At 65.9% G+C, this 13,650-nt stretch overlaps 1 protein-coding gene across 1 annotated transcript in view; it reads right to left on the minus strand.

Annotated features, from left to right (window-relative positions):
* Nucleotides 1-13,650, minus strand: part of MAP4K1 (mitogen-activated protein kinase kinase kinase kinase 1) — a 31,559-nt gene that overhangs the window by 10,247 nt on the left and 7,662 nt on the right. The window contains 15 exon segments of the mRNA XM_065421087.1: nucleotides 992-1,036; nucleotides 1,638-1,702; nucleotides 2,041-2,096; nucleotides 2,960-3,038; nucleotides 3,143-3,259; nucleotides 3,387-3,468; nucleotides 3,937-3,999; nucleotides 4,852-4,983; nucleotides 5,845-5,917; nucleotides 6,201-6,243; nucleotides 7,917-7,964; nucleotides 8,189-8,244; nucleotides 10,238-10,302; nucleotides 10,883-10,973; nucleotides 12,467-12,524. Of these exon segments, the coding sequence (XP_065277159.1) occupies nucleotides 992-1,036; nucleotides 1,638-1,702; nucleotides 2,041-2,096; nucleotides 2,960-3,038; nucleotides 3,143-3,259; nucleotides 3,387-3,468; nucleotides 3,937-3,999; nucleotides 4,852-4,983; nucleotides 5,845-5,917; nucleotides 6,201-6,243; nucleotides 7,917-7,964; nucleotides 8,189-8,244; nucleotides 10,238-10,302; nucleotides 10,883-10,973; nucleotides 12,467-12,524 (1,073 nt within the window).

A 13,650-nucleotide genomic window follows, 5' to 3' on the forward strand; every position in this document is an offset into this window, starting at 1 on the left:
GCCACCAGCTGCAGGGGAGACGGGGGGCAGGGCAGGGCCGCAGGGCGTCAGGGACAATGGGGGGACAGGGCTGAGCCACCGGCTGTGGGGGGGCAGACGCCCAGCCCCATGGTTGCCAAGGCTACACACGAATCCATCTTAAACCTGGTGCTTTTCCATTTAGAAGGAGGGGTGGGGACCCAGACAGACAAAACTATAAAAGGGGGTGGAGCAGAACAAAGGGGGGCCAGTAATGAGAAAACCCCTATTACCACCTGAGCTGGAACTAACAAGGACGGTACCAGGGGACAGGATTGGGCCCAGGCTAGGGTGGAGTCTAGTCTGTGAAAGAAGCTTATTGGACCATCTCTGAGGGTGAGATTTACCTATATTCAGTTTCTTAATGTATTAGGCTCAGACTTGCGTGTTTTGTTTTATTTCGCTTGGTGACTTACTTTGTTCTGTCTGTTGTTACTTGGAACCACTTCAATCCTACTTTTTATACGTAGTGAAATCACTTTTGTTTATTAATTAACCCAGAGTAAGTGATTAACACCTGGGGGAGCAAACAGCTGTGTATATCTCGCTATCAGTGTTATAGAGGGCGGACAATTTATGAGTTTACCCTGCATCAGCTTTATACAGAGTAAAATGGATTTATTTGGGGTTTGGATCCCATTGGGAGCTGGGTGTCTGGGTGCTGGAGATAGGTGACCTGCTGAGTGGTTTTCAGTTAAAGTCTGCAGCTTTGGGGGCATGGGTCAGACCCTGGGTCTGTGTTGCAGCAGGCTGGCGTGTCTGGCTCAAGCAGGCAGGGTTCTGGAGTCCCAAGCCGGCAGGGGAAACGGGCTCAGAGGTAATTCCAGCACGTCAGGTGACAGTCCCAAGGGGGTCTCTGTGACTGAACCCGTCACAGTTCTGTCCTCCCCGTGCCGCGACCAAGCTGAGCCCCCTTGGGGGGGGGAGGGGTCCCTGCAGCTGGACGAGCCCCGGGGGTGGGGGAGGCACCTACATGTCCACGTCGTCGTAGTCGTTGTCTGAGTCCGACACGTTGACCCTGCGAAGGAGCCGGAGCCTGAGTCTGGGTCTGGCCAACGGCTGGCGCCGGGACAGGCCCCAGGGCCAGCTGGAGCAGCAGCCTGGAACGGGATCCTGGGCCAGGCCGGCCCGTCTCCTCCCCCCACCCCCAAGCGGGGCCCATGGGCCAGCCCGTCTCCCCCCTCCTCCAGTGGGGCCCCTGGACCAGCCCGTCTCCCCCCTCCCCCTAGCGGGGCACCTGGCCGGCCCGTCTCCCCCTCCCCCTAGTGGGGCACCTGGCCGGCCCGTCTCCCCCTCCCCCTAGTGGGGCACCTGGCCGGCCCGTCTCCCCCTCCCCCTAGCGTGGCACCTCGCTGGCCCTTCTCCCCCTCCCCCTAGTGGGGCACCTGGCCGGCCCGTCTCCCCCTCCCCCAGCGGGGCCCCTGGCCCAACCCATCTCCCCCCTTCCCTCCAGTGGGGCCCCTGAGCCGGCCTGTCCCCCTCCTCCCCTCTACGGGGGCCCCTGAGCCGTCCCTTCTTACCCCCCGCCCTGCAGCAAGGTTCCCTTGGTCCAACACCCAGCCCCCAGCGAGGCCCCAGGGCTGCCCATCCCCCCCCCCCATGGGGCCCGGGGCTGTTACCTGGCACTGCCCATGGAGCCGGGGGCGCTGCCGCTGGGGCCGTAGCTGAGGTCTAGGCAGATTTCCTGGGCGTGGGGAGACGGGAGAAGCAGGGTGAGGGCCGGGATTCACGCCGGCTCCGCTTGCCAGCCCGGCCCCCTGGCAGGTGTAACCCCCCCGCCCACGCCGGGCCATTCAGCTCAGACCCCAGCGCGCCCCCGGCGCCATGTTCCCAGCCACGCCACGCCCCAGGGGCTGGCGAGTCAGGGCGTGGGGAGAAAGCGGGGCTGGCGGGGGGACCCCGCGACGGACGCCCTGGCAGAAGAGAACAGCCACACTGCCGGTGCCGGGGAGTGGAGCTGCCCCCGGAGTGCCCGCTGGAGGGGCTGGCGCGTGGAGGGCGGGGGACACGGGCAGCACCTACCACGTGGCACGGAGGCGTCGGCTCCTTCCAGCGGGTCCTGATCTTGATGGGCTGCACTGGAATGAGAGGCAGCTGAGACCGGACGCGCGGTGCCAGCTCATGACACTGAGTCACGGGCCTCCAGGGAAGCAGGGGCAGCTCCCGGCATCCAGCTCCCCACCCCCCCCACCCCCGTGCGCCTGCCAGCAGGACTGGAGGGACCCCACACCGCTGGGGAGGGCATGGTGGGGTCCTGGCACAAGGCGGGGGGATGTGGGGGTTCCACCGGAGGGGCGGGGCAGGGGTCCCAGCAGGGGGAACACACGGGGGGCACAGTGGGGTCTGGGCGGGGGGGTGCATGGCAGGGGGGGGTCCCAGGAGGGGGGGCACAGTGGGGGAAAAGTGTACAGAGGAGGGGAAGGGCAGGGGTCCCAGCAGGGGGAGTCCCACAGGGGGAAGGACACGGCGGGGTTCCCAGTGGAAGGCGGAGTCCAGTAGGGGGAACATGTGGGGGGCACAGTGGGGTCCAGGAAGGGGGGTGCATGGCAGAGGTCTCATCAGGGAGGTCCTGGCAGGGGGAGGGGCATGGTGGGGTTCCCAGCGGGGGGGGTCACGGCAGGGGGAGGGTCATGGCAGGGGTCCCAGTGAGGCGTGTGGGGGTCCCAGAATGGGGGGGGGCACGGCAGGGGTCCTGGCGGGGAGTGGGGGGGTCCCGGGGGGGGGCGTCACGGCGGGGTTCCCAGCGGGGGACGGGGTTCCCAGTGGGGGGGGTCACGGCGGGGTTCCCAGCGGGGGACGGGGATCCCGGGGGGGGTCACGGCGGGGTTCCCAGCGGGGGACGGGGGTCCCAGCGGGGGCGGGGAGTCACGGCGGGGTTCCCAGCGGAGAGTGGGGGTCCCAGCGGGGAGGGGGGGTCCCGGCGAGCTCCGGGGGAACGTACGGTTGATGTCGGAGTTGCTGCGCTCGGCTGGCGCGTGCCGGTGCGTGGAGTGGATCCGCTGGGGCACCGGGGGTGGCAGCTGGGAAGACAGGGTGGGGTTAAATGGGGGGGGTCCCACCAACACGGCCCCCCCCCCTCAGTCTGTGAGCATGCCCCCCCCCCCCAGCCCCCGGCCCGTCTCACCTCGGCCTCTTCCTCCTCCGGCTCGCAGCAGCGCGGCAGCTTGTCCGGGTTCCGCAGCTTCTCCAGCAGCTCCAGCGTCAGGCTCCGGCTCAGGCCGGGCTGGGCCACAAACTGGTGCTGGGGAGGGAGGGACAGGGGGAGGTTGGGGGGCAGCCGGCTTCCCCCACCCCCGCCCCCCGGGGGGACCGGCTGCCGGCACACACCGAGATGGGCAGCCCCCTGCCCCCGCCCGCTCCCTACTCACGCTCAACATCTTGGCAGCACTCGGCCGCTTCTTGGGGTTCTTGGTCAGCGTCACCTTCACGAAGTTGTGGAAGGCCGGAGTCCTGGGGGGACACAACCAGGAAGCTGTAGGGCCTTGGGCAGGGAGGCCAGGCCCAGGGACGGGGCCAGCCCTCACCTTTACCGAGGGGAAACTGAGGCACAGAGAGGGGTCCCAACCTGACCCAGGTCACACAGCACAGCCGTGGCAGAGCCAGGGAGAGAACCCAGGAGTCCTGGCTCCCTCACCACCCTCACTTTAACCACTAGACCCCACTCCCCTCCCAGAGCTAGGATAGAACCCAGGAGTCCTGGCTCCCAGCCTCCCCCACAACCCACCAAGCCTCAGCAGAACCTGATCCCAGGACCCTGGAACCGGGATTGGCCCGGCAGCTCCCACCCTTGGCAGGGGACTGCCCCTCCCCGGGGGCTCCCCCCACGCTGGCCCAGCCTCAGCCGCATCTGGCCCCCGGGGGTCACAAAGGGCAGCAGGCAACGGAGCTCGGGTCAGTCCTGTGATCAGAGCCACTCACCACTTTGCCTTGTCTTTTAGCTTCGGCGGCTGGTAGCCGCTCTTGGACATCAGGAACAGCACCCTGTGGGGACACAAGGGGGCGCCGGACCCAGGCGCGGGGGGGAGGTTCATTAACCGGCGGGACTCCCTGCTGCAGGGCGGGGGCCAGCCATTCGCGGGCTCCAGAGCCCCAGCTCTTGGCCGGGTCAGGAAGGGCGAGGGGGGTGCTGCAGGCTGCGAGGGGCGGGAGAGGCAGCCAGCGTTGGACCCGGGAGGCCGGGTAGATGGGCCCGTCCCAGTGCGCTGGGGCCCCAGGTGGATCAGGAACAGGAGCTGGATCAGGGATGGACAGATGGACGCAGTGCGCCCTTCCCCCCACCCACGCCCCAGAAGCTCCACCCCAGGCCGGTTTCTGGCTTGGATTCGGCCCCCGCACCCACCAGCCAGGGCCCTGCGGACAGGGAGAGCCCTGGGTGGGGGCAGGATCCAGATGCCGCATGAAAGGGCGGCCTGTGGGCACCGCGCCACGTGGGGGCACCGACTGACTGTCGCGCTCTGATCTTATCTGGGCTTCTTAGACACACACACCCCCCCCCCCCAGCCGCTGTGCAGAGTGAGGGGGAAACCGCGCGGCCGCCTGGCTCTGCGGGGTGGGGGCCGGCTCGCTCCCTCCAGCAGCCTCCTGGCTTCACCCTCTGCAAGCCCAACTCCTGGCCGCCCGGACTCCTGGGTCCCTCAGCTCTGCCCAGCCGGGGCCCTGATCCTCCCCCGTGCCAGCCGCCCCGCTCTGCCCCCCCGACCTGCCAGTCCCACCCTGCACCCCACAGCCATCGCAGACCCTGTGTGACGCCCTGGGAGCTGGTCCAGGGGGGTGGGTTCGGACCTGGGAAGGGGCGGGGCTCCCCCGTGGTAGGCCCCGCCCCCTGGCACTCACCGCAGGGGGTGGACGTCGAACATGGGGGGCTGCAGCTCGGCCAGCTCCACCGCCGTGATGCCCACGGACCAGATGTCGCACAGCTCGTTGTAGCCACCTTTCAGCTCCACCGCCGCCACCTCGGGCGCCATCCTGGCACGGGAGAGAGCGCGGGGAAAGGGGGGAGGTGGGCAGGCTGGCTGGGGGGGGGCTGGGATGGGCAGCCTGCTGGAGGCACTGGGGGCCGGGGGACATTTCTATCGTCTCCCCCCCACCTTAGACCAGAGCCGCCCCCGAAACCGGCCCTGCCGGCTGATCTCGCGCCGGCCCAGCGTGCACACGGAAAACGCCAGACAGGCCCTGCGTGCGCGCGCACACACACACACACACACAGAGCATACACCTGGGACACACACACACACACACAGAGCACACACCTGTGACATACAGAGCATACAACCCTCCCCCCCACACACACACAGCTGGGACACACACACACACACACTGTGCCCCCCCCCCCACACACACACACACACCTGGGACATACATACACACTGTGCCCCACACACACACACACACCTGGGACACACACCCTGTGGCCCTGCACACGCACCTGGGACACAAACGCTGTGCCCCCCCACACACACACACACCTGGGACACACATACTGTGCCCCCCCCCACACACACACCTGGGACACACACCATGCCCCCCCCCACACACACACAGCTGGGAGACACACCCTGTGATACACACACACACACACACACATCTGGGACACACACCGTGCCACACACACACACACACCTGGGACACACACACACACACCTGGGACACACACCGTGCCACACACACCCACACACACCTGGGACACACACCGTGCCTGCCCCCCCCCGACAATCCATGCCCGTCGCTGCGGCGTGGCAGACACACGCGGCCGGAGATCGGCCCCTGGGCGGCACCGTGAGCCCCTCCCCCCCCCCGCCACAGGCCAGGGCTGAGCCGTGCCGGTACCAGTAGGGGGTGCCGATGAAGGACATCCTGCGGGCGAAGGTGGCGCTGATCTGGGCCGAGATCCCAAAATCCGCTGCGGGGAGGAAAGGAAAAGCTTCGATTGGCCTCGGGTGGGTATCGGACACTGCCCCCCCCAAACCCAGCCCCTGCCCCCCACCCCGCTCCCATCAGCCCGTTCCAGTGCACCCCCAGACACCCCCGGGACCCTCAGCCCCATACCCCAGCGCAACCCACCTGCATCCCCCCAACTGCCCCTAACCATGCCCCATAGATCTCCCACCTGCCCCACAGCCACGCCCCAGAGGCCTCCGACCCCGGGGAAGAGCCGGTAGGGCCAAGCCAGGACCGACACTCACCGAGTTTCACTTCTCCGTTGTCGTTGATGAGGATGTTGGCTCCCTGTGGGGGAAGGAACAGAGGAGGCTGAAGGGGGCTGGGGCCGTGGGGCAGGGGCTGGGGCCGCGCATGGGGAAGGTCCCCAGGGGCTGCAGAAATGGTTTAATCCCCTTGGAGGAGGCGGTTCGGCGCTGACTGGGTCAGACTAGGCCAGGCTGCGATTTCCAGGGGGGCCGGACACCCTCGCGTCGCTGAATGCCCCCGGGAGGCAAATCACAGCCGGACCCAGCTCAGTGCTGAGAACACGCTACGGCCACACGCCCCAGCCCCAGTGATGTGCAGTAACACGCTATCGCCACACGCCTTAGCCCTGTTTACATGCTAACATGCTACGGCCACAAGCCCCAGCCCTAGTGATGTGCAGTAACACGCTATTGCCACACACCTCAGCCCCAGTGATGTGCAGTAACATGCTATAGCCACACACCCCAGCCCCAGTGACGTGCAGTAACACGCTATCGCCACATGCTCCAGCCCCAGTGACATGCAGTAACACGCTATCGCCACACGCCTCAGCCCTGTTTACATGCGAAGACGTTACAGCCACACACTCCAGCCCCAGTTACGTGCAGTAACATGCTATCGCCACACGCTCCAGCCCCAGTGACATGCAGTAACACACTATCGCCACATGCCTCAGCCCTGTTTATATGCTAACATGCTACAGCCACACGCTCCAGCCCCAGTGACGTGCAGTAACACACTATCACCACACACCTCAGCCCTGTTGACATGCTAACACGCTATGGCCACATGCCCCAGCCCCAGTGACATGTGTTAACACGCTACAGCAACACGCCCCAACCCCGGAGACATGTGGTAACACGCTACAGCAACACGCCCCAGCCCTGGAGACATGTGGTAACACGCTACAGCAACACGCCCCAGCCCCGGAGACATGTGGTAACACGCTACGACCTACATTATCAGTATATTGGTTTTAATCCAAGCTCCCGGGGGCATTGAAGGGACAGAATTTGAGCGATCCCAGGTCCTGTCTCTAGTTGATGCTCTTTTTTGCGCCTCTCTCCAGCCTGGGAGTCTGCCAGCTGCCTGGTCAATTTCACTTTCTGTTTATAGTCACTTTCACTCCGGGCTCAGCCCTCCCTGCTGGGGGGGGGTCCACCCATGAATAACCCAGAAGGACTCCAGTTTCCTATTTATTTGGTTTGGGTGCCCCAGCCCCCAGCTTGAAACGCTGGGCATAGGCGAAGCCGAGCATGTCCCCGCAACCTGGTTCCCCCCACGCTCCCGGTGGATTTTCACCCGTGGGAGGTCTGGCACTCCCAGGCCGGGCGGCGGGACGAACCATGCTCTAGATCCGTAAGGAAAGGGCTGCCCGGAGCCGCCCTGGCCCACGCTCGGCTCCTTCGGTTGCGACTTGTTGATGCCCATCTCTTGGTATCGCCAAGCGGGCCCCTGCATCTCTGCCACTTCACCCAGCCATGGCTCTCTCGCCAACAGCCGCTGGTCCAATACAAGGCACTGACTGCCCAGCATTGCCTCTCTCATATCCTGGGACCGACACGGCTACCCCAGCACTGCATCGTCTATCGACCTCCCCCCAATCCATCCTTCCGGCCAGCGGACCCAGCCAGTCCTCCTCCGGCCTCTGCTTTCTCCTGTCTCCATCCCAGAGACAGTGAGACAGCCCCAGCCCCCTCTGCCCTCCTTACCTTGATGTCTCTGTGGATCTTGCCTTGGGTGTGAAGATAAGACAGACCCTAAAAGCACAAATGAGAATGGGGTGTTTAGCTCCAGGGTGTTTAGCCCGGCCTGAGTGGCCCCTGCCCAGCCTCCATTCAGTCACTGTTGTTAGATGGTTAAACACAGGGTTAATGGTCGAATCCCAGCGGTGGCCACCCCGTGGGAAGGCCTCTGAGATGCCCCCCGGAGAGCTGAGCTGCCCCAGGTTTGAGGCCAGCGTGAGGGGGCTTCCCGTACTCACCTGCAACGTTTCTCTGCAGACATAGGCGATTTGCTGCTCTGACAGGGGGCCAGTGACTGTAATGGAAAATGGATGTGGTTTATTATTAGGTGTAGTATGGTAGCGCCCCACTAAAGCCCATCATCACACTGAACGCTGCCCACCAGACCCCAACCGAGATCGGGGCCCCGTCGCGCCCGGCGCTGCCCAGACCCCAACCGAGATCGGGGCCCCGTCGCGCCCGGCGCTGCCCAGACCCCGGCCGAGATCGGGGCCCCGTCGCGCCGGGCGCTGCCCAGACCCCGGCCGAGATCGGGGCCCCGTCGCGCCGGGCGCTGCCCTGACCCCGGCCGAGATTGGGGCCCCGTCGCGCCGGGCGCTGCCCAGACCCCGGCCGAGATCGGGGCCCCGTCGCGCCGGGCGCTGCCCAGACCCCAACCGAGATCGGGGCCCCGGCGCGCCAGGCGCTGCACAGACCCCGGCCGAGATTGGGGCCCCGTCGCGCCGGGCGCTGCCCAGACCCCAGCCGAGATCGGGGCCCCGTCGCGCCAGGCGCTGCACAGACCCCAGCCGAGATCGGGGCCCCGGTGCGCCAGGCGCTGCACAGACCCCGGCCGAGATCGGGGGCCCGTCGCGCCCGGCGCTGCCCAGACCCCGGCCGAGATCGGGGCCCCGTCGGGCCGGGCGCTGCCCAGACCCCGGCTGAGATCGGGGCCCCGTCACGCCGGGCGCTGCCCAGACCCCAGCCGAGATCAGGGCCCCGGCGCGCCAGGCGCTGCACAAACCATGGCATTGCCTCTCCCGCCAGGCACAGCAGCAATCTCAGCTGCTTTTGGTTCTGCATTTTGGAGCAGCTGGTGACCCCCGCACAGGAGGCTGCCGCCACAGCGCGGGGCTCACTTCCTTTTCCACGCGGCCCAGAGCACAAGCCGCAGGCTTTGAGAGCAGCCGTTCACCTGAGAGCACAGGCAGGGTTCAGGGGTTAGAGCACAGGGCTGGGCGTTAGGGAGGCAGGACTGCTGGCCTATCACTGGCTCTGGGAGGGGAGTGGGGTCTAATGGGTTAGTGTGACGAAGTGGGACTGTTCTTAATGTTTCCTCTGAATACTAGGTGGGTGCCTCAGTTTCCCCTATGCATTTTTTAAGTCTCCTGTTTGCATAAATGGCCGTCACCCTGTATCCTGGCAACAAATGGCTGGGGCCCTTCCCCCGCAGCAAGGAAATAGCTAAAGGTGAACAAAGAGATCAGGTGACCTCCTGGCCTGGGAAAGAGACAAAGGCCAGAGAGGAGGGGCTGGAGGGGGTTTCAGTTTGGAGCTGGCTGGGGACGGGAAGTGAGGGCAGACGGGGGTGTCTGGCTCGCTGGGCCCCAGAACGGACCCGGCTGAGGGGTCCCGTTCGCTGGACCTACAAGCTCTGTTTTAGATCCTGTTCCTGTCATCTAATAAACCTCTGTGTTACTGGCTGACTGGCTGAGAGTCACGTCTGACTGCGAAGTGGGGGTGCAGCACCCTCTGGCTTCCCCAGGACCCCGCCTGGGCGGACTCGCTGTGGGAAGCGCATGGAGGGGCATATGCTGAATGCTCCAAGGTCAGACCCAGGAGGTGAAGCCGTGTGAGCTTCTTGCCCTGAAGACAGACTGCTCCATGGGAGAGGAGACTCCCCAGAGTCCTGACTGGCTTTGTGGGGAGCAGTTCCAGAGCGTCGCCCAGGGACTCCGTGACAGTTCGACCAGGGCGGGCTGGGAGTCAGGACTCCTGGGTTCTATTCCTAAGTCTGCCATGACTCACTGTGGGAGCTGGGTAAGACCTGTCCCATTTCTGTGCCTCAGTTTCCCTTTCTGTGCAACAGGAGTAATTGTACTGTTCTAGCCGGCAGGATGCTGGCAGGGCACAGACGGGGCTATTGACGGGCACGGGGCTTCCTGCGGCCTGGCTGGCGGGAGCCTGGCTGGGCAGGGGATGAGGCTTCGGGGCCCAGTTCTCCCACCAGCGCTGCGCTGGGGGTGCACGGGGAGTGGTTTGCTGGTCCCGTGAGGGTGTGGCGCGGTGCCCGCCCGGTGCCACCTTACCGTGGTAAATGTCCTGCAGAGATCCGGCCCCACAGAACTCCATGCAGATCCACAGCTTGTTCAACCTACCGGGCCACAGAGACGGAGGGTTAATGGGGCAGGGCCTTCGTGTCCTGGGCCAAGGGGCTCCCGCGACCCACCACAGGGCCTGGGGGTGGGGACTATGCACCTGCCCCAGGACCCACCTGGCCACTCCAGAGGCAGGAAGGGCAGAAAAGGAGGGGAAGCCGCAGGGGGGGGGGGGGCTCCAGATGGGGAGAGAGAGGGAGTGAGGGCGGGGAGGAGGGAGCCAGGGAGAGATGGGGGAGGGGAAGCTGTGGGGGGTAGTGGGGAGAGCTGGGGCAGTGGGGAGAGATGGGAGAGGGAAAGCCAGGGGGGATGGGGCAGCTGGGGGAGGTAGTAGGGAGAGATGGGGAAGTGGGGGGGGGGGCAGTGGGGAAAGATGGGGGAGGGGAAGCCAGGGAGTATGAGGCAGAGGGGGGGGGCAGTGGAGAGAGATGGGGAAGCGGGGGTGGGCAGGGGGGAGGGGAAGCCGGGGAGGATGGGGCAGTGGGGGGCAGTGGGGAGAGATGGGGGAGGGGAAGCCGGGGGGGATGGGGCAGCGGGGGGCAGTGGGGAGAGGAGAGATGGGGCAGGATCTCTCACCGTATGTAGCTCCCGTAATAGGCCACGATATTATGGTGCTTGCAGGTCTTCACAATGAGGATCTCCTGCTGGATCGCGGCGCAGTCGTCATCTGGGGAGTGACAGCAGCTGTTAGCACCTGGAGTGTGGCACTAGGGGGCGCTGTGCTGAAGGGAGCAGGGCGGGGGGCTCAGCAGGGGGCGCTGGGCTGCAGGGAGTGGGGTGGGGGCTCAGGGGGGGCGCCAGGCTGGGAGGAGCGGGGCGGGGGGGCTCGGCGGGAGGCGCCGGGCTGGGGTGAGTGTGGCGGGGGGAGCTCAGTGGGGAGCGCTGAGCTGGGGGTAGCGAGGTGGGGGGGCTCGGCAGGGGGCGCTGAGCTGCGGGGAGCAGGCCGGGGGGGGCTCGGCGGGGGGCGCTGGGCTGGGGGTAGTGAGGCAGGGGGGGCTTGGCAGGGGGCGCTGAGCTGGGGGGAGCAGGGTGGGGGGGCTCGGCGGGGGGCGCCGGGCTGGGGGGCTTGGTGGGGGGGCGCCGGGCTGGGGGGGCAGGGCATGGGGGGCTCGGCGGGGGGCGCCGGGCTGGGGGGGCAGGGTATGGGGGGCTCGGCGGGGGGCACCGGGCTGGGGGGAGTGTGGCGGGGGGGCTCGGCGTGGGGCACCGGGCTGGGGGGGTAGGGCATGGGTGGCTCGGCGGGGGGCGCCGGGCTGGGAGGAGTGGGGCAGGGGGGCTCGGCGGGGGGCGCTCTTCCCTGGCAGTCAGTGCTGACCCCAATGCCTAGCCGGCCTGGGCTACTGGAGATGCCCTGATTGCCCCGCCCCCCGCCATGATCCGCAGCCCTTGGGGCGTTAAAGCTCCCGTGCCCCCCAAGGTCCCGCGGCAGGGGCCGCTCGCCCCAGATGCACAGGTTGCCCCCCGGGGCAGAGGGGAGCACGGGCCGACGCGCCAGTCCCCCCTCGTGCCCCGCGCTGGGGAGCCAAGTGTGACAGCCGCGGGGGGAGGGGGGCGGGGGGAGGAAGCCGGGAAGGATGTTGCCGGCTGCTGTTACGGTAACTCGCCTGCCAGCAGCCCCCTTCCCGCCAGCTGCAGCTGCTGCCTGCCAGGAGCTCCTCATCGGGGCAGTACCGGGGGGCAGGGCTCGGTGTGGGGCATCCGTGAGTGGTGGCCCCAACAGCTCCCTGACCCCGGCCTTGCCAAGGGGGCGTTCGCCCCCCTCCCTGCCATGGGGGATTCGGGGTGCAGGGCCTCAGGCCTGCCAGGCCGCCCTGTGCCAGCCCCCGGCCCCACGGGAGGCAGAACAACCGCCCCACGCCACCAGGAGCAGCCTGAACTCTCAGGGCCAGAGAACGGATCTGAAAGGGTGTCGCGCTCAGGAGACCACAGAGAGAGACACCCAGACAGGCTGGGATCTAGGGGACAGACAGACGAGGCTCCAGGGGGTCAGACAGACAGACGAGGCTCCAGGGGGTCAGACAGACGAGGCTCCAGGGGGTCAGACAGACACACAGACGAGGCTCCAGGGGGTCAGACAGATCTCTGGTTACACCCGGCCCGGGGAAGCGGTCGGCTGGAGACCCTCTCCCCTCTCACGCAGTGGAACCCGCCTTCCCTCACCTGACTCCATCTTCACAATCTTTATGGCAGCCAGCTCGCCGCTGCCTTTGTTCTTCGCCTGCAGCAACACAAAGGGAGAGACCGATCAAGGGGAAAACGCCCATCTCAACGGGGATCTGCCTGGCCAGCAGAGGGTCCTGAACTGTCGTGCTGTGCGGCCGTTAACCAGCCCCTGCACCCCACCCCAGAGGCGGCTGCATCTCAGCGCTGGGCGAGGGGTCCCTGTATAACCAGCCCCTGCGCCCCACCCCAGAGGCGGCTGCATCTCAGCGCTGGGCGAGGGGTCCCTGTATAACCAGCCCCTGCGCCCCACCCCAGAGGCGGCTGCATCCCAGCGCTGGGTGAGCTGCTCGCTGTGTATAAGGTACGTAGCTGTAAAGCGCTTTGGGATCCTTCTGGAGGAGCGGCACTATGGAGATAGCAGATACTAGCGCATGCCCAAGAATAAGCCTACAGCGTAACCCTACCGTAATACACCTAATAGCAATAAAAACGTACAGCGCCTAGCGCTATGTGGTCCTTGTCCATGGCTGAGGCTCCTAGGTGCTACCGTCATACAAACCATATACAATAATGTACAGCCTTAACTCTGCCCTTTGGGTATCTGCAGCACATCACAGGCTCTGTGGCTGAAGCCCTGGGCTGGGACCCAGGAGATCTAGGTTCTATTCCTGGCTCTGCCACGGACACCCCGCAGAAGCTGGGGCAGGTCACATCATCGTGGTGTGCCTCAGTTTCCCCCATCTGTGACATGGGGATGATCATCTTCCCCTGGCTCCCAGGGGTGGGGGGTAGATGTTTGTGCAGCGCCCTGACACCATGGGGATGGGGGCCATAGGATGCGCCTACCCATAAATCCACACCATAGTGACTGGTGCCGGTTACCACTGATGCCCTCCCCTCGCTCGTGCAGGAGGGGTTGTACTTACGGTCCGGGAGGTCCCTCCCCACCACTGACTCCGGTATGTCAGTAAGAAAATCACAAGCTATTTCTCGAATACAAACCCCTATTTTCCCCCCGACAGCCACAGAGAAACGGGTGCATCTAATTTAATCTAGGAGGGAACTACAGGCAGGACTCCTGGGTTCCCAGGAATGAGAGGGGTCTAGCGGTTAGATCAGGGAGTCGGAGTGTCTGGGTTCGACTCCTGATTTGGGGGAAGGAATATAGCGTGATGATTAGT

The sequence above is a fragment of the Emys orbicularis genome, chromosome 21 (genome assembly GCF_028017835.1).
Source record: "Emys orbicularis isolate rEmyOrb1 chromosome 21, rEmyOrb1.hap1, whole genome shotgun sequence".
NCBI lineage: Eukaryota > Metazoa > Chordata > Testudines > Emydidae > Emys > Emys orbicularis.